Source organism: Carassius auratus, chromosome 4 (assembly GCF_003368295.1).
Source record: "Carassius auratus strain Wakin chromosome 4, ASM336829v1, whole genome shotgun sequence".
NCBI lineage: Eukaryota > Metazoa > Chordata > Actinopteri > Cypriniformes > Cyprinidae > Carassius > Carassius auratus.
The window spans coordinates 7351302-7379047 of NC_039246.1; the positions used below are offsets into that span (position 1 = coordinate 7351302).

A 27746-nucleotide genomic window follows, 5' to 3' on the forward strand; every position below is an offset into this window, starting at 1 on the left:
TATCCCAAAAATACTGAAAGGTGACGTGTTGAAACTAAACACAATACTTTAGCGTCGCTACAGTATACTTCATTATTTGCCTCATGTTTTGAAAACGGTGCACTTTTTAAATAAAATAAAAAAAATCTATAAATATATTTATTTCTTACCAACTCTGTGTAGTCTGTTAGTAGTCTGTGTTTTTCTTACTTGGTTTCTCAATGTGCGTTATCCATCGTTTACTCCTAATAGCTCATAGTTCCTTAAAGGAATAGTTCAAACTAACATTTCAAAAAAGTTCAGCGTTATTAAATCTGCATATCATTTATACTTTCACCATCATTCCAAACCCATATGACTTGAAACACAAAATGAGAAATTTGGAACAAAGTACTAGTCACATGAGGAGACCCCTAGTTGTTACAAACAAAACTGAAATCGGTTTATTTGCATGCTAAGCATGACAATATAAGTAGCACTTCCTGTTTTTGAGCAAGACGTTTTTGAGATTTTCCCGAATGCATTGCGATTCTTTCTCAAGTCGATCCTGAGCTTAGTTTTGAACAGCAGATGGCACTGCATGCTTTAGAAACACCCATACTCTGCTTGGTACCAAATACACAAACTTGAGCCTAAAATAATCATTCATAAAATGCGAAAACTTTGAAGCAAATTACAAGGATGTTCACAATAGTCTATTTACATTAATCTTGCATCATAAAAGCGTTCTTAGTTGAGGTGAAATTAACGTTACATGACTCGCACAATGAATGCACCAGCACTCTTTGGCACTCTTCTTCATGAGCATTTGAGAGTGCTGATAAAAACTAGATTAGAGCGCCATCTGCTGTTAAAATCTAAACTCGGAATCGATGCATCCTGAAAATCTCAAATTCGATCCACGAATCGATTCTACATCAATTTATCGTCCCAGCCCAACTGTGTAAACGGTTTTGTAGAACATAAATCGCATGGCACAGCTTTAATAAAATAAATAAATAAATAAATCCTCTCTTTGTCGTTGACTGAGCCAAACCGATACAAACAAAATGGAAATCTGTTTATTTGTGTGTTAACCGTGACAATATTGCCACGACCAAAGGCAACAGATTGAGCAAGAACTTCCTGTTTCTGAACAAGACCGGTGTACGATTGGTGAAGTGTTTGAAAACAAACTGTAGACTGTTTCAAGGAACATAAATTACACCATGCAGCTTTAAAATAAATAAATAATCTCTCTGTCACTGACTAACCGGAACGAATCAGTCAAAGTAGTCTTCAATGTCAATGTTAGGATTAAGAAGCTCCTCGCCATATCTGGATAAGTCCATCTGGTTGAGAATGAGGTTCTCGAAAGTTTCCTCCAGGTCCGTCTCTCCGATAAGGACGGCTCCAACCATTCGGCCCCCAGTCAGAACCACCTTTACATACTCCTGGCCTTTTGTACAGCGCACAAGAAGCTCATGGTCCTGACCCAAACCCTGAGCATTAAACTTCCCTAGCAAAACCACCTGAAAAAAATAAATAAATAAAAGATATTAAATGGTTGCAAAATGTATTGCCAAATGTGAAAACTACTTTTGTGCCATGCACTGAGAATGCTCTTAAAATTATTCTTCAATTCCTTGTTTTGAATTTTAATTAAGGTTGCAATTAGGCTTATTATTTTACAATAAAAACTGAACAAAAAACTAATAAAAACACAAATGAGCCATAAACGTTATCATACAACATATGAAGTGCTTATAAAAACAACAGAAAGCATGGATATTTTAATTTATTATTTTGAATTTTTTTTTTCTTAAATGCAATTTTGTTTCATATAACATCTATGAAACATAACGGCACACATTTTTTTTTTTTTTTTTTTTACACACACACACACACACACACACACATACATATACAGTGTATATATATATATATATATATATATATATATATATATAATTATTATTGTGTGAATTGTGTGAATTGTGTGATGGTATTATTGTATTATTGTGTTTATGTGGCCAGAGACAATTGAATCAATATCGAAAATTTCTTCAGAAAGAGAGGTACCAACTAGAAGAGCATACATATTTCTTAAAGAGACAGACACGAACAAAAGGACTCACCTTGTAGTTGAAGAATTTGGTGATGTGTGAGAACAGCTCAAAGCAGAAGTCCAGCTCTATGGGCTCCTCCAGAACATCCGCAGCCATACAACGTGCTGCGTACCAGCCCATCTGACGCGCCTGAGTCCACAATCGCATCTTACACAGGACAGGAGAGAAGTTTTAGAAAGCCAACCCCCAGTACATCATTTATACCGAGATACAGCTGTACCTGTTGCCAGAGAGCGCTGGGCTCCCAGCCTGCAGTGCACACATCTCCAGCCGCATACACATCCTGTTCAGACGTCCGCATATGATCGTCCACTCTCAGACCATGATCTCCTGCCAATTCAAACTGAAACGGGACACATAACATGAAAAAAGCCTTGAATTCTGCTGTACCGGGCCACTTGCTGTTCATTTCATTGATAAAAGAAGCTACATTTACCTGACCCAGAAAAAATACATGTGTAATATGTTTGAATGTTATTAGTTATTCACCGACAATGCTGTTAATAAATACAATTATATACTAATATATATATTAGTACATACAATATTGACAGATATCCTTCTAATGTTACATGTCCATATTTATCCATTCAGTAATAACCAAAATGATATTTATAAATGGATGAATGAAAGTGAAATAAATGGGTCAATTCAAATGCATATATTTTTGTACATGGTTTCCACTGAGAAAAGGATCGGTGTTTGGCACGACGCCTGTTGCGCTAACGACGAAATCACATCCATAAATCGTCCCATTGGTTAACTGAACATAAGCTGGCCACAGTCCTAAAAAAAATACAAGATAAAATAATTGAGTTTATTTTATTCCAGCTGTAAAGCACTGCAGATGAATTATTACTTTATTGATGATAATTATTATTATTAAACCTAATTCAGATTTCTCTGTGTCGAGTTGGGACCGCAAGAACTCCTGCTGGGTGTAGATCTGGCTAACCTCACACTCATATTCTATATGGACTCCACTGGAATTCTGTCAAATGAAGGAAAACAATCAGAATAAGTCAAAAGTGACAATCCTCCATCATTTTATTGGGACTAATGTACAACTGTGAAAATATATTAGATACAAACCTGCTCTGTTCCTTTTAGTTCAATCCCCTGATGCCAATCTGGGCCCAAGGCGCTGCCGAGCTCCCCTGTAGCCCCACTCTGGCCTGCTATCAAACACACACGTTTTTGTTTTTTTGTTTTTTTTCAGTCTTTTTGTTCTCACCATCCTTTCCTATCAAAATGCATGTCACAGATGCGAACACACATGGAATGGAAGTGTGTAAACATGACTGACACAACGTGAGGCCGTATTTCTTTTTCAACGTGTGAAAATGTCAGACGACAGAAATAGAACAATGTAAATGGTATTATTATTATTATTACAAAAAGGTAATAAGAAGTGCAAGTGTCCAAACAAGGACTGGTACATGCTACATATTATGATCATTTCAGTAAAACTGTATTTATAATTCATTAGTGAGAAAGTAGGCTTACTCTTATTACTTTACATCAACCTGCCAGAAGAGGGCAGCAGTGCTCAGTGTGTGTGTGTGTGAGTGTGTAAGCCAGTGTGTGAGCTGAATTCACACCTCCAGTCTTGTCAGTAGTGTAGCGTGCTCTCTTGCAGGGCAAAGATCTTTCTTTTTTCTCAGCCTCCAGTGAGGGAATGAGAAACTGAGCAGCTCCTGCATCGAAGAATGTGTTTCCTATGGCTTTATCCTTTATAGCCCAGATCACTTCACATCCTTCCACTTCATACCTACAGGAGCACACGGCAGGCATTACCAAATATCACAATATAATAATATCACTTTTTTTTAAGCATGTTCTGTCTGCATACTGTAGGGACCTGGACTTCCAAACAAAAATGTGGATGCACCTACACATGCATTAATTATTACATGCTTGTTATTATTTAATTATGATCACCAATCTGTAGGAAAATCATCAAAATATGAAAATACAAAATAACACAAATGGGAGTAATTAGAATTATAGTATATAGTGGAAATGTTAAACTGAAAACATTTATATCATATTATATATATATATATATATATATATATATATATATATATTATTCTTTATATTGCAACATAATTGTGATAATTTTTCACATTAATGATAATAGTAAAATAATCAAAATACCAAATGAATTGTGAAATAAATGGGAGTAGAAGAATTATGAAGCGGAAATGTATAGAAATGTACTTTAATTTAGTTAAATTTGAAATTTGGTAAAAAAAATTAACAAACAACCAATTTATACACAATTATATTTCTATACAAAACTAATTCCAAGCATTTAAGTGACTAATAGTGCATTGGAGTTGATGTTGAGGGGTGTGTGTGTGTTTACTGCTGTTGTTTTTTGGTGTGTGTGTGTGTGTGTGTGTGTGTTTACTGTCCAGATCCCATATTGTCAATATTAACGATTCAGATACTTACACCAATTCTAATGCGATTCCTCCATTGCCAATGACAACTATCCTTTTAGCCTTTGATAAACGCTTTTGAAACTCCTGTGAAAATAGCATCAATCATCAATTCATGCTTGAATTGGACACACCTTGCATGATCTCTCTTATTTTGTTAAAATTATTCACATTTTCACAGATTCTGCAAGGGGTTCCCAAACTTCCGCATGCCACTGTAATATTCATTATTAACGAGTGTACCTGAGCGCTGTCTGTGTCCCGTATGCCCAGCACATGAGGGTTATCTTGATAGAGAAGCTTGGGTCTGGCTCCGCTGCAGATACACAGCTTTTTATAATGAAACGTCTGACCGTTCTCTGCTTGTAAAAGCTGCAGAAATTCAGAGAGGGATTCAAATTCCATTTAGAATGTTTTAGGAAAAAGAAGCAAAGTGGTTGTCTTAACATACATGCTCTTCAGCTCGCAGGAGGTTCACTGCAGATTGTATGACTTTCAGATTGGGATACTTTTCTTCTAAAACACTGGAGGGCTGTTCCTCGATATCGAATTCTTCCAACGTCTTTGACACCTAGATGAAGAAAGGTTGTGGTTTATATATATATATATATATATATATATATATATATATATATATATATATATATATATATATAATTCAATATCCAGATTTTTTAGTATATTGTATTATATTTATTAACACATGTTTTACCTAACAAATGTGGAATCTGTTTGTACAATTTGTATTTGTTAATAAATAAAATAAATGTTTAAGGACGTAACAATAAAGGTTTTAAAATAGTCTATTTTTCCACAATAAATAGTCAAAGTGCTCCAAATTAAAGAAAGACAGAATTTCAAGTTAAATACCAAACCTGTTTGAAATTTGTAACCGTCTTTACTAAGGGTGAGGCTGTCAGAAGACAAACTTCATCTGAGGCGAACTGCGATGCGATCTGCAAAAGTTTTCAAAGTTGTAACCCCAGACAGTTATCAGACCAGTCATTATAGATCAGTTATCGATTTGTTCGTACCTGTTCTGCACAAGTTACACCTGCAATTCCTCCACCGACGATCACAAATGTGACTTGCTTATCTGAAGCCATTGGACTGCAGCAACGTGTGCGGTACAAACTTTATATCAGCCTGGACGACACCGCTATTCAGCTGCTTGGTTTTTGACGCTTTCTTGATCTTTATCTTTATTGATTATATGTATTCTCTGCTAAAGATTTATGATCATATTAATCACTAAAAAGACACGTATCAAGAGCAACCTCAAGCCGACTATACTTAGTATGATTTAACTTCCGTGTTTACCTTTTTCAGCAGACTACGGAAAGCGTAAAGGGTCAAACTTTATGTGCTTTGCTATAATATTAGATTCTAGAGCGCTATATAAATTATCAAAAGCTATTACTATTATGTGGTTGTAACTTTACAACCAAACAAGATTCAAAATCACATTCCAGAACATAACACATCTTATTCGGCCTTGGTTGAGCATAACAAAAAAAAGAAATAGTAATAACAGTAATAATAATAATAATAATAATAATAATAATAATAATAATAATAATAATATAATAATAATAATAAAATGTCAATTTTTATTTTTTTAAATATCATGATTTTATCACTATTATTTGTCATGTTGGGTTTTTTATCTTGCAAGCTGTTTGATCATTACAGCCAAATTAATATCCCTATAATAAAGCCTTTTAAGAAAAAAATATGAAAAAGTATGGCGGATATTTAGGTCAAAGTGAATGGGTGAAGATGAAAATCTTTGTTTTTATTTTATATTTGTTATTAAAAAAATGAGAACAAAGATACACATTACAGATTCAGATATTATACAAATTAAATAGTGTTTTATTTTCAGGTACAATAGGTATATTTAGCTTGAGCATTAAAAAAACTAAATGAACAAATAAAAAAAAATAAAACACTATATACCTTGATTCCTATTAAAGCAACAGTATTGAGTGACCTTTCTCTGTGTGTTAGGAGTTTTATTAACATTCCAGGAATAATTCCCCCAAAAATTAAAATAGTGTTTTATATTTTTATACCTTCATGTACTCAAAAATTGTTTTAAACCTGAATAAGTTTCCTTCTTCTGCTTAACATGAATGCTATTTTGAAGGTGGAAAACCAAACAGTATATGTATATATATATATATATATATATATATATATATATATATATTACAGTCGGCAGCATGTTCATTTCTATCTCATTAAGACCTGCACGCATCTAATATACAGACATGCATCTGTTTCTTTCAGTTGTCTACTTTCATTTTAGACATAACTGTTACGGAGGAGAGCCAGAGACGTTAGACAGGCTCAGAAATGTTAGACAGGCTAAACAAGACTTCTCAAACTGGTGGAGTGAGTGTTCTGCTTATATGTGTGTGTGTGTGTGTGTATTAGCTGAAATGAGGTGCAGGTGTGAGTGCAGATGTAGGTGTTTGTGTGCAATCAGTACCAGGAATGAGGCAGGATGGGAAATGGAGTTCTTGAATGAGTCCTGAGTCCTGAGTGGAGTGCTCTCTACTGAAGATCATGGGCACTCCAACTAATGATCGTGACAATAACCAACTGAGGCTATACATAAACCTTGTGTGTTCTGACAGTATTAACACAAAACATAGTGTTAGTTCAGTAATCAGGTACAGTTTTCGTGCCATGCTTTGATTGTGCTCAGAAATACAGCACGTCAGAAAAGCACACAAATGAAACATATAAATAACCAGTAAGGCTTTAAAGCAGATGCAAAACAAACAAAAAAACAAACAAAAAAAAAGTTATTTTGTGAATAAGTCAGGTGTCCCGTAAGAATAACTCTACCGCTGAGTTAACACTGATGTTAAAGGGTTAGTTCACCCAAATATTAAAATTATGTCATATGTCATGTCATGACTAACAAAGTACATGCAAGTCCTTGATTATAATTTTAACTAGTGTATTATTTGCAAATAAATATATTGTTAATATGGTTAATATAATATTATTGTTTATTGTTGTTAATAAAAATTGCACCATTACATTTGTTTTTTGTTAAATATGCAATACAAATTCAATTGAAATGACATTAAAAGTATAAGTCCTTTTCAGTCCATTCAGCTATACACTTAAACCACATTTCAAAGACAGTAGAATGAATTCTAATATTGCATATTAAGATTTTACTGAGGAAATTAGCCCAATAAGATTATTGCCTTTAAATAACTTTTACTTTATTCATTTGATCTATTATTATTTAAATACATTTTCATTTAATTGCAAATAGCATGTAATTAAGTGTCCAAAAACATTACATTCAGATTGCATGGAAGTATAGTCTTTTAAATAATATTATTCCATTTGAATTTACAATTTTAATGTGAAATATCAAACCAGTTTGCAATTATTCACAAAGGAAGAGGCTGTCAGAAGATCAATTTATTCTGATGGGAAATGCAATTTGATCTTAAAAAAAATAAATAAAGTTAATTAAACTGGATTATTAGTACTTTATTTATTTACTCTTTATTATTATATCTATTTTTCATGTTAGCTTTAAAAGTATGTTAAAGCTGCAGTAGGGAACTTTTGACGCTCTAGCGGTTAATAAACAGAACTGCTTGCATCTTGCGGAAGAACATCGTAGCCGGAACTACTTTTCTCTGTTTATGTTTATGAAGAATCACAAAGGTACTGGGTTACTCCGCCGCAGTATCCCCGAAGCAATCTAAAATAGTCCGAATATAAACACTTATTATAGGTGCACCCTAGTGATTCAGGACAAGCTAAAAACGCGGTTTGGAAAATGGATTCATGGTGTACTCGCTTATTATGTTCATTTTTCTACATTTTGAACACAAACAAAGTTACGGACCACAGCTCTGATTGGTTGTTTTTTACCGGGAGCGATGTATTTCTGCAAATGGCAATGGACCACTGGGAGGAGCCAGAGGAGCTTGATTTTTTTCACAGATTATCTGTCTCATATTCTACTGTCAGGACATAATGACAGGTTTAACAAATATGTAAAAAATATATTTTTACAAAAGTTCCCTACAGCACCTTTAATTGTACTTCTTTTTCACAATTTGGAGAAAGTTATTTAAAATATTTGTAAATATTAGATCAATAAAAATCACTTAGTTATAATGTATTATAAATGTATCTTTGGTTACATTTTAATCCTGCAATGAATTATGCAGCTTGAATGAATAACATATGAAAAAAAGAGTTGTTCCAAATATCAGTACTGTGGTGCACACACCCAGTGCTGCAGGTAATTACAGCTGGTGACTGGTATGAAATGGTATAAATGTAATGTCCTCTGATTTTATGTCTGAAGAGTGTTGCTTTTATGAGTCACAGATTGAAAATAAACCAAGAGTGTCAAGTGTGTCAAAAAAAAAAAAATTATATATATATATATATATATATATATATATATATATATATATATATATATATATATATATATATATATATATATATATATATTCAGGACAACATACACAGACCTGGAAGTGTTTTCTGAATTACTGCATCAGTGGCAAAAAGTTGATATGTTGATAATGTTGATATGCCCTGTAGACATGTTAAAACATTGCCCCGAATGTGACACGTCAACCCCCTTATTTGATTCACATAGAAAGAGCAGCCCTTGGACATGTGGATAGCTTAAGTTCATTGGACAGCAGGGCTCATATGATAATATTCCCTTCTCAGAATATGCCGGGGTGATTCTAACCTAATGAACTGCATGTGTGGCATGCTGTTTTAAATTATTCAGGCTAATCTTAGAGGCACCTACTTTATGTGTCATTTCCCCCAACTTAACATTCAACCATCACTCACAGCTAGAAACACTTTTCAGGAAAAGGGCAAAGGAGGAAAAACATGGTTTGTCACTGGTCTGGACATGAGATGCCATTAGGAAATAAAGAAGTGTATATATAATATATGTATATATGTTAAAGACATTCTAGTTTAGGGACCATTTCTTACTATTTACTAGTTACGTAATAGCATGCATACTGTGAGCGTATTAGTACTCATAAAACACAGTGAAGAGTGAGGAAATGAGGAATAAAGTAAATCAAAAATGTTTTAATAAAGGCATGCTGGGGATAACAGGGAACACAGGAGACATCAGCCCTACAAAATTTAACAGCAGACAGAAAACGTGGGGCAGAACACACACTTGTTATGAGATTGTGATTGTAGTAATTGTGCATGATAGAAAAGAAGTAAAGGAGGTTTTTAATAAACATCAACAAACATTGACCATTTAAAATATAGGTGCATCTCAATAAATTAGATGTTGTGGAAAAGTTCATTTATTTCAGTAATTCAACTCAATTTGTGAAACTCGTGTATTAAATAAATTCAGTGCACACAGACTGAAGTAGTTTAAGTCTTCGGTTCTTTTAATTGTGATGATTTTGGCTCGCATTTAACAAAAACCCACCAATTCACGATGTCAACAAATAAGAAAATGGTGACATGTCAATCAGCTAATCAACTCAAAACACCTGCATTAGTTTCCTGAGCCTTCAAAATGGTCTCTCAGTTTGGTTCACCAGGCTACACAAACATGGGGAAGACTGCTGATCTGACAGTTGTCCAGAAGACAATCATTGACACCCTTCAGTGTTTCATGTTTGAGGGTAAGCCACAAACATTCATTGCCAAAGATGCTTGCTGTTCACAGAGTGCTGTATCCAAGCATATTAACTGAAAGTTGAGTGGAATAGAAAAAGTGTGGAAGAAAAAGATGCACAACCAACCGAGAGAACCACAGCCGTATGAGGATTGACAATCAAAATCGATTCAAGAATTTGAGTGAACTTCACAAGGAATGGACTGAGGCTTACGTTTACACATTCTATGATTTGGGGTGCAATGTCATCTGCTGGTGTTGGTCCATTGTCTTGAGGTCCAAGTCACCGCACCCATTTACCAAGAAATTTTGGAGCACTTCATGCTTCATTCTGCTGACCAGCTTTTTGAAGATGCTGATTTCATTTTCCAGCAGGATTTGGCACCTGCCCATACTGCCAAAAGCTGGTTAAAATACCATGGTGTTGGTATGCTTGACTGACCAGCAAACTCGCCAGACCTGAACCCTATAGAGAATCTATGAGCTATTGTCAAGAGAAAATGAGAAACAAGAGACCAAAAAATGCAGATTAGCTGAAGGCCACTGTTAAAGAAACCTGGGCTTCCAGGCTTCCAAGTATTGAATACATGTATAGTAAATTAACATACTTTCTAGAAGGACAACAATTCATTTTTTTATTTGGTATTCTAATTTGTAAAGATTTAGGGTTTTTTGTTAAATAGGGTTTTTGTTAAATATGATCCCAAATCATCACAATTAAAAGAACAAAAGACTTAAACTACTACAGTATGTGTTCATTTTATTTATTTAATATACAAGTTTCACAATTTGAGTTGAATTACTGAAATAAGTGAACTTTTCCATGACATTCTAATTTATTGAGATGCACCTGTACTCAGGGGAATCAAAGATGAGTAAACTAAAACAAAGGTTTTAAATCATGATAATCCAAGGGGTAAAACAGGACAGGCAGGAACACACGTGTAGCACAACATCGACTTTCAATACCGGACTTTCCACCTACAGGAAGGCATGTCTTCACTCCATAGAACAACTGGGGGGGGGGGGGTGCTCAGAAGTCCAGCTCGACACAGGTTACAGCCATGATGGTGACCCACGGTGAAGCCGACAGAGCCATGGCGGAGGAAGGGGGCTGACCAACGGAGGCGGAGCAGGTGGCGGAGGAGCCAGAGGAGGAGACAGAGAGCCGATGAACAAGGGTGGAGCAGATGGCACCAGCGACCGAGGTGGAGGTGGGGATCCAGATGGCCATAGTGGAGCAGGAGCGACAGAGGACTAAGGAGAAGCCGAAGGGATGATGGAGTCTGAGGAATGGAGGGATGATGCGAAGGATGGTCAACGACAGCCCAAGGCAGAGCCGGAGGGACGAGGGAGCCCGGCAGAGCCAGTGGACAGATGGGACACTGCGGAAATGAGGGAGCTAGGAGCCATGGTGCAGCCGACGGGTCAACAGGCTGAGGCGGAGTCCAGGGCTTAGAGGCTGGAGGAGGAGCCAAGGTATATTCCAGCCACTGCAACTGGAGGATGGCAGTCCCGCGGAGATCGTACCATGCTGATGGTGGGCTGAAGGCGAGCAGAGGGGCTGCCAGACAACAGTGGAGGAGGTGGTCTTTGTTGCTGGCTCTTGCACCTGGTCTGACATAATCAACAGCAACGGCTCCGAAGCGATCCTCAACACTGTCACACCATGAGGCGATGGCAGGATCACACATGTAGCACAACATCGACTTTCAAGGGAAATCAAGAACAGACACCACTATATATACACACAAGACTAAATGAGGGTGATTACTAGGACACAGGTGAATTAAATAAACATAATGGGAATTTTCAGTGTACTGTGAAATTATTACAGTAATTGTAATAACTGTAATAACTCTGAACCCACCCCTAAACCTAACCCCGGTGTTTTCCAAACCCAGTCCTATGCAGAGCCCCATTATGTAGTTACCTTTTATTATCAGTCCTTTCTTAGGTAAGTACAATGTAAAAAACTCTAAATAGTCAGGCATGAGATATAGAACATTAGTTGCACAGGACAAAATGACATGATTAACTAACTTTGAATTGCATTAATTAAAAGTACCAGTTAATTATCCACATGAAATGAGTCACACTTGTACTCGAGCTATCCTCTCCTCTCTGTCTAGTCTGTGTACATAATGGATCTGATGGCTCTGTATGTCAGCCATATTAACTGCACTAAACATCGGCTGTAGCCTTTAACCTCTTCATGGATACCCACGTCATTATGACAGATATATCAGCTGCCAAATTATCCGTGACGGCAGCCAATACTATTATTTCCTGTTATATTAATACAAGAAAGACCCTGGCTGTTTGATACGCTTAGATCAGAGTAGAAGTGATGTCACACCAGGGTAAAAACAAGTTTAGCACAAAGTCAAGATAATTAGGATGTATATTTGATAAGATATGAAGTGCTTAGTGTTGTATTTGATCAGGCCATATTTTACCTCAAAATCAACATTACATTTTTAAATAATATATTTTGTACACAAAATATGAATATAAGAGTGTTAGCTTCAGATATTATTTTAAGGACAATTGTGCACATTTATTTTGACACTACATGCTACAATAGTAAATGAATCCAAAAAATGATAGTACGATTTTTTTTTCTTCAGAAATTATGTGCATGATGTTTAATTTATCAATACAGACGCCCGTCTTGTGAGAAATGTATGTCCGAAACTTTCATTAGGCCTAACCTGTCCATCTCTCATTCATGTCATTATGTGAAATGGCACTGACATGTGTTTCTCTGCTTGATTGATTCATGTTCTGGCCTCTCCACGTTTATATATGATCTATTTCTGGCTCTCTAACATCTTTTTATTATTAGAGCAACCACATTAGAACATCCGGGGGATGTTCACCATCAGAGGGACGAGGAAAAATGAACAGAATATGTTCATGTGTTTGACAGTTCAAACGGCAACAAAATGGAAGTACCTGATGATGACAGAAAAAAATTTTTTAGACTTGGCCGAAATATAGCAGTGAATTGTAACAGGTGTCAAAAGACAATACAATTTCACAGAACTTTTTTGTGCCACTATTTTATTTATTTATTTATTTTTTGTGAGCTGCATAACATATACTTTAAACCTGAAACATTTCTCTAACATTTTCACTCAGAACTATATTTTTTCTGTTACCTGAAATCGCTGTAATGCATATACAGTTTTTTTTTTGCATAGTTACTCAGTACACTGTACACGGTACTGTGCAATACGCCATCTTAATCAAATAAAAGTTGGATTCTTTTTAAAACCTTTACACATATTTCACAGCATAAAAATAAAAAAAACAACTATTCCAAAATAATTATCTCCTCCTCATCATTTTAAATCTCAATGAAAATTTAGCAATAGTAAGATATCATACACTCTTAAAAATAAAGGTGCTTTTCGATGCCATAGCAGAACCTTTTTTGCCTAAATGGTTCCATAAAGGACCTTTAACATCTGAAGAACCTTTCTGTTTCACTAAAAGTCCTTTGTGATGAAAGAAATGTTGTTCAGATTATAAAAAGGTAAGAAAGAGACTTATTGGTTCTTTGTGGAAACAAAAATTGTTCTTCTGTGGCATCGTTGTGAAGAACCTTTTAAGCACCTTTATTTTTAAGAGTAAGAGCATTTATTTTATTTTATTTTTTTACTTTTTTATAATCTGAAGAACCTTTTTTTGACCACAAAGGACCTTTTGTGAAACAGAGAGGTTCTTCAGATGTTAAAGGTTTGTTATTGAACCATTTAGACAAAAAGGTTCTTATGGCATTATGAAGCACCTTTCTTTTTAAGAGTAATTTCTTTAATAATATTTTTACTAAACAATACACATATTAAAACAATTATTTTCTCTAAATAATAACAGGCATAATAGCTGTTGTTGGCTGGATTATCATCATCATCATCATTATTATTATATGGTTGTTGCTTATATTACATTTATTGCAGAAACAGCACAATATGCAAAATATTTTATCCAATTCACTCAAAATATTTACAAGAATGCAAGCATTCTCACATTCTGATTTCTGTTAACTGGTCAGTCGGGTTAAAGCGATCTGTCTTCTCCGATATTTTACTAGTTTTAGTTAATAATCTGAAAGTTTATCAGGACAAAGTTTGCTTCTAGATCTTTATCCTTCATTTTGAGCTGAGGTAAATTTATGTTAAAGTGCAAGTGTGAATTAAAATGAATGTACTGGTCACACTTTACTTTAAGGTCCAGTTCTCACTATTAACAAACCATTAGTTATGACTATTGTCTCAATAAATTGCTTATTTGCTGCTTATTAATAGTTTATAAGGTAGTTGTGGTTGCACTTTATTTTACAGTAAGTGTACTAACATGTACTTATAGTGTACTTACAGTGTATTTATCTAAGAAAGTTCTGGTAACACAAGGTAACTACATGGGGTAGGGTTAGGTTTAGGGGTAGGTTCAGGGTTAGTACCTATTTATTACATAGTTATTGTAATTACTATAATAAGTACATAGTATGTACATGAGGAACAGGACTGTAAAATAAAGTGCTACCGTACTTGTTAAGTTTAGGGTATTAGGTAGGATTATGGATGTCATGCATTATATGTACTTTATAAGCACTAATAAACAGCCAATATGTTAATAATAGACATGCTAATAAGCAACTACTTATTAGTGTGAATTGGACCCTATACTAAAGTGTTACCATAAAAGGTTAATAATAGGCATGCTAAAAAGCAACTGGTTAATAGTGAGAACTGGGAACTGGTCCCAATTCTAAAGTGTCATGAGTGTACTATTGCCTGTTTTCTCTGCTATTTTTGTACCTCCATAATTTTATGAATAGCACATGTGTTTTTGTACGTATTGCAGAGGTCCTTAGCAAGGATCAGTCATTCTCAGAGGTCTATAATGTACTAGCATGGTGCATAAATTGCATGGTTTTTATGGCTATAATCATTGTATCCAACCACTTGATGTTGTTGTGCATTAACATATCTGTGTGTTCATCAAAAATCATATAGTGAGGTGCTGCATCCAATCAGGTGGTGTCAGGAAGGGTCTTTTTTAATGCTTGTGGGATATTTAACCACCTTTAAAATCAGTTTCTGTTGAGGGAGATATATTATTTATGTTTTTCTTGGTTTAAAATATAAGCCTTTCTTGCTACATTGAAATTCTTTCAACGTAAAATCATGGGTTTATTGACCTTATTATAATAACATTGAGCAGAGAAGTGGATTTTTTTTTTAATCTTTCTTTTATTAGAAACAAAAAAGAAATCTAAACAAAATGTCCATTCTTCTATGCTATCCGTGTCATTTTTATAACACATTTTATTCATATGCCATCATGCTAACATGTTGCAAAACACCATACGTCCTTATTGACATGCAAGGTTTTACCCCGAAACTGAAAATGCTGCAAACAGTTGTTCACACCAAAAGGCACTGGCTCTTTTATACTTTGGGGGGGATAATCATGATAATAAATAATAATAAAATAAACGCACAGAATTAGTATACATCTTACATTTATTTGCCTGTATTTTCCAATGTGTCTGCATTTGAACTATAGGGGCAGGTAAATGGGCGACTGCAGCAAGTCTCTCTTCCCATAGGTGTTGGCTCCCACGTTGGTCGGCGCGTAGACGGTGCCACGGGTGTTGCTGGAGCGGACGAGAAAGTCTGCTAATCTCTGAGTCACGCAGGTGGCTGTGTTACACTTCCGCTTTTCCATGTAATGACTGTGGGGAAGTTCAGGAGAATATTTAAGCATTAGTCATATGCCCCAATAAATTAAAACCACCTGGAAATGATGTTGTTCATAATATCGCAATCGTACAATTTGAAATTAACTGATTAAAATTCAAAGACTCAATAATAGATTAATTTAACTGTAAACACATTTCATGTGTGCGTGTGTGATTGCTGTGGATTACTAGCATGATGCTTCTTTTGATAATTTATAACAAAATGTCCAATTTCATTCGTTAATCTATCCCATCTCAGAAACGCAATTACAAATCTACTTCAATGATACTACGACCTACATCTTAAACTCTGAATCATAATTGTTCAAAGTACCTGTTCACCGCAGGGAGGCCCCTCGGAGGCCGTGGCCTCGTAAAACTCACAAATGGATTGTCAGATAGATCTGTAACCAGCCATCCATTGACCTCTCGCGAGGCATCCGGCTTGTCGTTAGAGGAAAGGGAGTACCTGTCGACAAGAGAGGAAACAAAGCACCGTCTCATCCAGAGCTGCTTAGAAAGCGCCACTTTCCCTGACTGTGACGATCTTCTGAAGTGGAGACGTGTTGCAAGTGGCTCATTTGTGCCCGCTGGTCATATCACTTGCACACACTTCTCCACACTTGCTACATCTTGTTACAAGGATACGAAATAATCTGCTACCTCATATGAACTTTTTTGTTAGGTGACGTAAAATAGTTACTTGACGTGTTAACAATACATTATTAATTGGTTATATTAAACTAAACTAAAAAAAGAAAATCTGTATACATTAGATTAAACCAGCAAGAGTAAAGATGAAACAGCTAGAAATAGCATCACGGTTTTTTATTTCTTATTATTGTATTTGCAGTACCTATCGATACATCGATGCTGTCTTATGACCAGTTTCTACATTTTATAACAATAGTGAAGTCATCAAAAGAAAATAACACAGGAGTTATGGAAATGATTTGGTAGACGTGTTTTATCTATTACAGTTAAATTTGACATTTTATTTAAACCTAATTTGAATTAGGGATGTGTAGTATTTAATTTCTGGTTGGTAGTGATTCATTTTAATAAATGATAACTAATACATATTATACAGTAAAAAAATAAATAATTAATTTGACTAAAAAATGTTGCATGCTATAAGTGAATTTATAGTGAAATTATATTGTAATGTACAATATAAACATGAAAAAAAAAAAAAAAAAAAAAATATATATATATATATATATATATATATATATATATATATATATATATATATATATATATATATATATATATTCATAGGAGAAATCTGCTTTAAAAAGTATACTTTTGGAAAAATGAAGTCTATAATAATAACAATAAAGGAAGAAACATTAAAGGTTGTTTTATGCTTTAGCGAGACGCTTTTACACAAATGCACACAGCTCTGCAATAATTATGCAGTGTACACATTCATGTTCTTAAGATTTCAATGTTAAAACCTTTTAAATAATGAAAAACATAAAAAAAATTAAAGTTTGTCTTCACTATAGACTGCTTGGTAGAACATTATCATTGTCATATGAAACAAATGAAAGATAAATTGTTAGCTATTTCTACTTTAAAGCCTAAATATTGGTTTTGTTAGATTAAATCATCTACATTAAATCGTATTTTTGAATTCAATAAAACCAGTTAAGGTAGAAGTTACCATTTGTTTTCAGTGCACGAATTAGACACGACTACAGTCACACAGATAGTTTATATTTAATATTTGAAATTCTATCCATTTAAATATTCAGTCATTCTTTCTTATTTAAAAGATCAAATCAAATAAAATATGCAATAAACAATACGTTTTGTTAATATGTAAGTTAAAAGACTTGCCTGTTGTAAGGGACTGTGGCAACACATTGCATCATCACAAGGAAGATCAGGATCTGGGAGGGCAGATACATGGCAGGCAGGAATGCTTGTATTTGTTCTTGTGCAAAAGAAGAAGAAAAATGCATGAGCATTAGTATTTTGTGGACATTACAGTAATCTTTTAGAGTTTTGCACCACCACATCTCCATCAGTAAAGCTCGTGTTTTTAAAATCATATTACACTAGACAAATCATAGCCTTCTTTTACATTTGACGACATTTAGCATCATTAATGTTATTAAAATGTTTTTATTATTATCTTTAAACTTTCAAAACTAAAAACAAACTCAGCTTAATGGTAATCTGAAAATCTTCAGATATTTTATTGAAAAGTGTGAGAGTACTCACTTCCAGCGGTTTCAAACCAGTGGACAGCAGCTCCTGAAGGTGCCGGCGTTGTCTCTGTTTTTCACACAAACACTCACACACTCACTCCATCCTCTCTGTTATAGGCTCCTACCCTCAACCACTTGTGACATCATCGCACTCCTCCAAATATAGCCCTCCATTTCCAGCAGAGATCGAGATTGGGGTTAGCGTGAAGATTTCAAACTCGCAGCGAGGGTCAAAAGCAGCGTTGACGCTCATTTTGACATTTGTTGTGGACATCGTTATAGACTGCCTTTACGTCACAGTGTTTCAGATGACTTTGAGTGAACATTCATGAGCACATTTGGGTAATTTTAATTATTGTTTCAGAAGAAAAATCAATGCTGTACCTGGAACAACTACTTTAAGATACGAGAAAGGTCAAGGACAGGCCTTTTTCTTTGTATATTTATTTATTGATAGATTCCATTCAAAATGCTCTAAAAATGCCAGATTTCTTTAAAACTTATCCTTTTTTTGTAGCTCAATACTTTCCCTTTCCCAGGGATACAAGAAGCAATGATGGACTGAAATGTATCACACATGAAATCATTCTGTGTTGGAAAAAGTGGAAAACTTGCACAAATTTATACAGGAATTAAAATTCTTGAAATGTTCTCTTGAAGATGGAGGTTTTTAAAGCTTGAAAGAAAGATGCGGTTTAGACTGACATCATTTTTTTTTTTTTTTTTTTTTTTTTTTTTAAATTGTCAAGTTTATTTTAGTGACTTTAAATCACAGGTGAAAAAGAGGAATCAACAGACTTTCTAATTCATAACTGTAAACATGTTTAAAGACATTTCCAATGTGCATATTTATTTTGTTTTTATTTGTTTTTATTTTAGAACATTTTTAGTCCAGCTAAAGCAGCTGATTTTGCTGTTTCATTATATGATTATACTGTAAAAGGAAGAGGCACATCACAGAACACACCAGTGATCAGCCTATAATCAATACTTTACATACTTTTATTTTCAACAAACAAACAAATAAATAAAGGTTATTTAAATAGTTCCAACCCAACCAAAACTGTGCTATGTATGATTTTTGCCAGTGATTATTATGATCTAATTATAAATACTGCAGTTAGTCTTACAGTATAGTTGCAATCATAACATCACTATTGTCTAAAATCATGATGCTCAGCACTGTAGACTGTAAAATGTAGGCTACTTATTATTTTTTTTCAGATGCTTATTTTAGAAAAAAAAAAGTTGACACTATTTAAACAAGATTTAAATAAATAAATAAATAAATAAATAAATATATATATATATATATATATATATATATATATATATATATATATATATATATATATATATATATATATATATATAAACCGTTAATTAAATACATTTACTCTCAACACATTGAGATAATATATTTCTATTTAATATCCTTTTTGGAATATACTGCCACCACGTGTTATAAATCATCCATTGCATACTGACAGAGATCCAACGGAGATTCATTTATGCATATACATATGTATCTACTCTATATAAGGTGTATTTATTTATGCATGCATGCATGCATGCATGTGTAACCCCTCTCACCCGGGTCCTCTCTGACACTCCTCGCACTCGCTCCGAGCAGGGCTCGAACCCAGGTCTTCCGGCATGGGAGGCGGACGCACTAACAAGGAGGCTAAATGGCTACAGCCACTAGCATCTGTCGCTAGTGCGTCTCTTGAGATCGGGGAGTGAGGTTTTACCTGCACAGCACTACTCGCTGGCCTCCGTTACACATGTATGCTATAGACATAATTATTTGTGTGCATGTGTGTGTGTGTGTGGTTCAGGTATACTCTATGCTATGTTATGGGGACACAATATGTATATGTGGTCAAAAAAATTATTATTATTATTATTATTTTTAGATCTAAGAATGGCAGTAGTTTTTGTGAGGGGTAGGTTTAGGGGATAGAAAATACAGTTTGTAGAGTTAGGTCGGGTTGATGCACAGGCCTTATTGAATTCGCTGATCACTCTGTCACCGTTTTTCCCCACTATCAACAATGCCCCGATATATTGTTGTGTTGTCCATGTGGTAATATCGCAGCCCTACAGGTCAGTGTATTTGCCATGTGAGATGAGTCCACAGGCCTGCCATCGAGGACCATTCTCCTATAAGTAAGGCATCCGTATCACCCTTACTCAAGAACTGGGGTTATATCCACAAAAGAAGGGTACAAAAGCAACTGTGCAAGACCCATTCTTCCTGCAAAGGGTGTGAAAGCCAAAGTATTGGCTTTATATGGAGCAGACACATAGACACATTACTGGGATTGTGCTGCCATGAGCATAAAGCTGTCCACTGAAGCAAGAATCAGTTGAACATGAGCAGGGGACTGGACAGGGTGCCTGCATCATGGGTGAATCACATTGTACAACAGAACAAGTCTTCTGCATTGCTGAGAGCACAACATTCATTCTGAGATCTAAACATCTTAAGTAAGCAAGAAAAAGTAGCAGAGCCAGATGGGTGTCCAGGGTGCCACCCATAAATTTAATAAGATACTATTAAAATTTCTTTATTTCTTCGTGCTGAAAAAAGCATTTATTTTTGCATCGACCTCAAGGACGCAACGTGTTTGGTGTGACACATCACGCTTCATGAGAAGTAGAGTAGATTCTCATCAGCATACATGCAGACGGAGAAGAGAAGTGGTCCAAGCACTGAGACTTGCGGAACCCCAGTAGCAAGAAGTTGTGACTTAGAAACCTCACCCCTCCAAGAGACCTTGAAGTATCTTCCTGAGAGGTAAGACTTTAAACACAGGAATGAGGATCCTGAGATGCCATCATTATGAGGGTGAACAGGAGAATCTGTTTTTTCAGGTTGAATCAGGTTGACTTTGTCAAAAGCAGCAGACAGATTCAGCAAGATGAGTACTGAAGATTTGGAAGCTGCTCTTGCAAGTCTCAGGGCTTCAGTAACTGAGAGTAGAGCAGTCTCGGTTGAGTGGCTGCTTTTGAAGCCAGATTGGTTGTTGTCAAGGCAGTTGTTCTATGCAAGAAAAATAGTGTGTAAGAGTTGAACATAACTCACTCAAGTGTCTTTGCAATGCGTGGAAGAAGGGATACCGGAAGTGGGGTTAGCCAATCCTGTTTAAATGCTGAGGGAAATGTACCAGTGTGAAGAGAGGTGTTGATAATGTGAGTAAGTGAAGGTATACATGAAGAAGACATGGCCTGAAGGAGGTGAGTGGAAACTAAGAATGTAGAAATCCTTTTCTACAGTCTGCCGGACTCAGGTCGAAACATTTGGCAGATGTCGCTCCACTGCCAAATGACTGGAAAATTTACAAGACACTTAACTTATTGCGACGCTCCAAAACCAACATGGCAGGGAAAGGGTCGCTTTGGTCTACGGCAGAGGTGCAAAACGCATAAAAACTAAAAACTGCAAAGTCCTTGCAAACATCCTCATACGAGCAGCACGATTACGTGAAAATTTTCGCGTCACTAAGGCGACACATCTGTTTAACAACAGGCTGTGGACCAAACAACACAAAATTATCCACAAAGAAAACAGAGCGATGCACTCCATTGTGTTAAGAGAGAGCCGCTCTTCCTGTTTATCCCGAAACCGTCGCACCATAATGACGTAAGCGTGCTCCGGCACGAATGATGAAACCCTATATGTGAGTGCAGGCCAGGGGGGGAATGGGGAGGGGGGACAATCGTACTCGGGCCCGGTTCATAGCAACTGTGCCTAGTGTGAGTACACCCTTAAAGAACAGAACACGCATGTCTTCTGGAAAACCTGTATAATTCAATCATTCAGAGGATGACTTTGAAACTCCTGAAGTGTTTCCAGCTAAGTGTGCCTTATGCATCAGACATTCAGCCAGCAGTCCATGTGCGTGACATCTGAGGCTGAGACTAGGTCTTGTGTGGCTGTTGGAAGCCACAGGATTAACTTCCAGAAAGCTACAGACTGCTGCTTCAGCAGTCAATCCCATATTTTATTAGAAAAATGATGCACCCTTATATACCCTCAGGACATTATTTTTCTAATAATTTAAAGCCGTCATCAATTATTTCTTACTTGTATAATACTTACACAGGGTATTATGAGAGGAAGCTCAGCCGAGCGAGTACCTGTATTTGATACATTCTTCAAGTACTAATTTTATCATCAACATAAAAAACAGAGATTTCTGGGCATTCATAATAATCTATGTATTTGCATTCCCAGAGGGCCGATGCTGGCTTCACTGATGCCACGCATAATGTTTTCCAACAAGGCAACCATCCACTTGGGCAGGATTTCCACTTTTTAGCATATATTGTGCTCTGTTAGGTATTTTTCTGGATTGTACAATTAAAATATCCCACATGCTTTTCCACATTTAACCACACATTACTAGAAAGTAGATGTTTAACGATATTCTGGGTGTCAGATGAGCATGTGGAGGTCACTGTGAAATTATCAGCATCATCAGTGTGGGCTGTATAGTACTTGTACCTGTCAGAGGGGGGAAAAAATAACGCAGAAAGTGCTTTTTATTCCTTTTGTTTTGTCTTGAAAATGGTCTAAAAGTGTTTTGATGTATATATTTTGGAAACGTGGAGCTAAAGTACATAACCAATTACCTTCAAATACGTTCAGCTATTATTATTTAACATATGTTTTATAAAATAGTACATAACGCTAATCAAAAAATCATAATAAATCTTCAGTCTCTATAGTCTTCCATTTCTAATGTATCAACAGTAATTGAGTCACATTACAGCATCAATGGTGTGACTCACTGGTGTAAGTGCTCATCTGATGGGTGATCCTATCCAAGGCCCCTCATTTCTCACTGCAGCTCAACACATCACTACTCACCCATTTCAAAGCTGCCACTGATGATACCAGTATAAGAATTTTGAATTTCAAATTGCCTCTCAATCTGAGTTATTGTGCTTTTGGTATAACTCATTATCAGCAATTTATTGAAATAACAGGCAAATACACCAATAAAGATCTTTCAAAACACAAGGAAAGAAGCAAGATTAGAGTTTTTGGTCACACTTTATTTTAAGGTGCAATTCTCACTATTAAAAAAAAAACAGTCACAATAACTTTTACCTCAATAAACTCCTAATTTGCTGCATATTATAGTAAGGTAATTGTTAAATTTAGGTATTAGGTAGGATTAGACATGTAGCATATGTTCATGCAGAATATGTGCTTTAAAAATACTAATAAACAGCCAATATGTCAATAAAAGACATGATAATAAACACATCTAAAAAAGATAAAGAGAGAGATGAAAGAAAAATTAAGTATTTTTGGGTGATTTAACCATGTAAGTTTTCTGTTCCTCCCAAAAACTTTAAATTCTCTTTCACATTGGATTCACTTGCTTCGAGGGAACACATCACTTTTAATTTCCTATATTTCTCCATCACCATGTGCCTTGGGGAATTTGTTTATAGAATTGTACTGTTGAATAGCTAACAAGAGGGATTTGCCAAAACAAATATATATATAGACTTTCTAAATAGACTTTATGACCAGCAGACCTTAGCATGTTAGGTCAGGCCACACCCACTCCACCACCATCACACTCAACACTGGCGTACCACATGGCTGTGCGCCCATTCCTCTACTCCCTCTACACCCACGACTGCAAGCCTGTGCATGGATCCAACTCCATTATAAAGTTTGCCACCACGGTGATTGGCCTCATCAGTGACAACGATTAGACTGCCTACAGGGAAGAGGTACAGCACCTGGCCACATGGTGCACTGACAATAACCTGCTCCTTAACACCAGTAAAATAAAGGAGCTTATTGTGGACTTCAGGAAGAAGAAAGGAAGCACGTATGACCCCATCCACATCAACGGGATGGTTGTTGAAAGTGTCTCCAGCTTCAAGTGCTTGGGAACCACCATCTTGGAGGACCTGTCCTGGACCTCCAGCCTGGTCAAGAAGGCTCACCAGTGCCTCTTCTTCCTCAGGACACTGAAGAAGAACCAGCTGTCTTCAGCCATTCTGGTGAACTACCAGTGTGCGTTCGAGAGCATCCCGACCAGTTGCATCACAGTCTAGTATGGGAACCGCTCAGTGGCTGACCACACTGCAGAGGGTGGTGAAAACTGCCCAACGCATCACAGGGACAACACATCCTGCTATTGAGGAAATCCAGAGGGAACGCTGTCCATGACGACCTCGCTGCATTGTCAAGGACTCCTCTCACCCTGATCACAGACGGTTCACTTTAAAATAAAATTTTGATAAGTTTTAACTTACCTCAAGGGCATCCAAGATGTAGGTTTCTTTGTTTCCGCAGTATTTCCCATTTTTATATTTTTAGGTCAAACCGTTCTTGTCTGTGACTCATATAATGGAGGTCTATGTCGACCACCTCAAAGAGCATGCACAGAGAAGTCCAAATTAAACAATTCCCCATTTAAGTAAACATTGATGACCTAAGACACGAAACGAGCTGTTTGTGTAAGAAAACGAACAGTATTTATATGGTTTTTACCTCTTGTACACAACCACATCCAACTGATCTGAGTGCTTCCTGATGTGACGTGCGCGCACGCTCTGGCTTAGTCTGCACAAGCACGGAAAGTGCCGGATCTCTTGCGCATGAACGTCACTCATTGTTTAAACCTACTGTCTATGGTTTACACAGAGATTTCGGAAGTGTTACCTTTCACTGTGAAGATCTAAACATATTTAGACGTACAGGAAATTGCAATGGAAGACGATTTCAATATATCCATAGACAGACAACGTCTAGACAATGGCTAAATTTTTTTCACAACCATATTTATTTGAACCAGAATACACAGATCAAGTACTCAGGAGCGATCTGCTGCAGCAGCACGTCATCAAGCCTCAGAGAGACAGAGATCTCTTTAAAATTGGTGGTGTTTTAGTAGCAAGTGATGTGAGATGCCAACAGAAGTGGAGAGCATATGTTGTCATGAATGGAACAACTACAAGATGACGACGAGGACATTGACAGTATCGCATCACACACCTGCCTGACTGAAGATCATGAGTTTTCTCCGCTGTTGAGACGCAGCGTTTTGCACGTTGTGTTTAGTTTGCCACGTATAAACTGGAGGTGACGTCCAAAGCCAGAGGGACCCAATGGCACGCTGTCAATAGAGTGAGTAATGTGTTGTATTTTTATTATAATCGCAATGATTATAGGGTGCATTAAAAACAAATTGATTAATTACAATTACTGCATTATATTTCAGACAGTGCAGATTGGTGGTGTATCGTGTGTTAAACAATAAACAATGAGTGACTTTCATGTGCGAGAAATCACTTCTGGCACTTTCCGTGCTTGCGCAGCCTAAGCCAGAGTGCGCACACAAGTCACATCAGGAAACCCTCACGTACTCAGATCAGTTGGACGTGGTTGTGTACAAAAGGGAAAAACGATATAAATACCACTCGTTTCGTGTCTTAGGTCATCAATGTGTACTTACGATGGGAAATTGTTTAATTTGGACTTCTCTGTGCATGCTTTTTGAGGTGGTGACCATAGACCAGAGTCACAGACAAGAAAGGTTTGACCTAAAAATATTAAAATGGGAAATACTGCGGAAACAAAGAAACCTGCATCTCGGATGTCCTTGAGGTAAGCTAAAACATATCAAAATTTAATTTGAAAGGGAACTATCCCTTTAACCTCCTGCCCTTCGTGAGGTGCTTCAGGAGCCTCCGGACAAGGGCCAGCAATTTCAGGAACAGCTTTTTCCCTACTGCTGTCTCCTTGCTGAACTTTGCCCTCTGACACCCCTCGACACCACCACCCCACACCACACACACACAGACTCCTCCCCCTCTTCATCACTACATCTTACTGATTTATTTATTTATTTACAACAAGCAAAAAAACTGTGAATTTGTTTTTACTTGCACTACTGTCTGTTCATACAAAATACTGGGTAATCCACTGGCACACTGAAATATTTTCTATGCACTTTGCTGTCCATTGCAATAGTGTAAATGATGTTCATATGTTCATAGTTCTGCCTATAGTGTACATACACTTATAAAATCCATCCCCATGGGGTGCGTTTCCCGTACACTGATGTAACTCGCTGATTAACCACCATAGTACAGTGCATCGTTATGGAAACGAACTAGCTAGTCATGACTGTTTTCTGAAACCATGGTACCTGTGCCGCAGATCCATAGTTCAAACTACGTTGGTTTGAGTCATTGTTCTTCTTCTTCTTCTTCGATCTAACGGCTGACTAGAGCCATAAGCACATACCGCCACCTACAGTAATTTGGCTCTTTTTTCTATTTTCTTCGACTTACGATTTTGAAATAATGTTACGTAGGAGTCGAGTAGTAACAAATCATTAATTTGTTCTGCAATACATTCGAATTATGCTTTTGAAATGACGTATGTATGTAACCCAAGTTCCTCAAGGGAAACAGACTCTGCATCGAAAATGCTTTGGGGAACTCGCTTAGCATGAGCGATACTGAATATCGTGTGTAATCAGTCCAATGGAAGAACGTGACTTCACAGGCGGGGTGACGTAAGTGACCAGGAAGCTATAAAAGCATGTGCCGCGCAGCTGGCGTTAGCTTTGAGTAACAGCAAATGCCGGCAGGGGTGTCGGGGGTATGGCTCCGAGACGCAATGTCACGTTCCCTCGAGGAACAAGGGTTACATACGTAACCTAGAGATGTTTCTCTTCAGGAACTCGACCTGCGTCGATAACACTTTGGGGAACGAGTACCAATGCTGCCAGACCCCCTGTCTAGTGTGTATACGAAGAGCACAGCTTAGGATGAGAGGACAGAAGTGCCTGGAGTGACTAGCATGTCTAAGCCATAGAAAGGGAGGAGGACAGAAGGCCTGCAGCGCTTCAGATTGTGGTGTAACAGAGGGAACCTTTGGAACATATCCCACTCGAGGGTGTATGAATGATTTGGTCATGGCAGGTGCAAAATAAAGATAGGTAGGGGCCACTGAGAGGGCCTGCAAGTCTCCTACTCTCCTCAGAGAGGTAATGGCCAACAGAAAGGCGGTTTTAAGCGTTAGATGTCTGTCTGAAATATCTTGAATAGGCTTAAACGGAGGTTTGGACAATGACTCTAACACCAAAAACAAGTCCCACGGGGGAATACGGGACTGTACTGGAGGTCTCAGCCTCAGCGCATCGCAGAGGAAAAGTGTAACTAAGGGGTGTCTTCCCAAAGACTGACCATCGAGAAGGGTGTGGTAGGCCACAATGGCCGCCATGTAGACCTTCAACGTGGAGTGGGTCAACCCTGTAGAGAGCCTGGCCTGTAGGAACTCTGTACCAACTGTGCAGTTTGCTGGGTCTAGCTGGCGGTCTCTGCACCATGAGGTACAGTTTCCTCGTTGAGGGAGCTCTGGATTGGAGGAGGGTCTCAACAACCTCGATTGAGAGACCAGATGCTAATAGTTGTGCCCCCTCAGGGGCCACACCCACAGCTTCCACAAGTCCCAGTCCCAGAGGAGCTGGATGAATTAGAGAGAACCAAAGTAGGAGTCACCACTGTAGGAGTCTCATGTACAGCAGG

At 36.8% G+C, this 27746-nt stretch overlaps 2 protein-coding genes across 3 annotated transcripts; both read right to left on the minus strand.

The window, feature by feature from the left end:
* Positions 1–120: 120 nt before the first annotated feature.
* On the minus strand, positions 121–5855 carry pyroxd1 (pyridine nucleotide-disulphide oxidoreductase domain 1). 2 transcript variants are annotated; one of them, XM_026224971.1, is made up of 12 exons: positions 5569–5855; positions 5410–5490; positions 4986–5105; positions 4778–4906; positions 4548–4621; positions 3689–3858; positions 3180–3262; positions 2976–3078; positions 2761–2873; positions 2308–2430; positions 2097–2234; positions 121–1490 (listed from the first exon to the last, which is right to left on the minus strand). In XM_026224971.1, the coding sequence occupies exons 1-12, from the start codon at positions 5638–5640 to the stop codon at positions 1242–1244; spliced, it is 1455 nt and encodes a 484-aa protein (XP_026080756.1). In that variant the 5' UTR covers positions 5641–5855; the 3' UTR covers positions 121–1241. The 2 variants fall into 2 exon arrangements, with proteins under 2 accessions (XP_026080756.1, XP_026080749.1); XM_026224964.1 differs by having other exon boundaries at positions 3180–3265.
* A 9708-nt stretch (positions 5856–15563) lies between these two features.
* Positions 15564–18256, minus strand: iapp (islet amyloid polypeptide). Its single transcript, XM_026225194.1, has 4 exons — positions 18187–18256; positions 17800–17896; positions 16289–16423; positions 15564–15948 (listed from the first exon to the last, which is right to left on the minus strand). The coding sequence occupies exons 2-4, from the start codon at positions 17868–17870 to the stop codon at positions 15774–15776; spliced, it is 381 nt and encodes a 126-aa protein (XP_026080979.1). The 5' UTR covers positions 17871–17896; positions 18187–18256; the 3' UTR covers positions 15564–15773.
* Positions 18257–27746: the final 9490 nt, after the last annotated feature.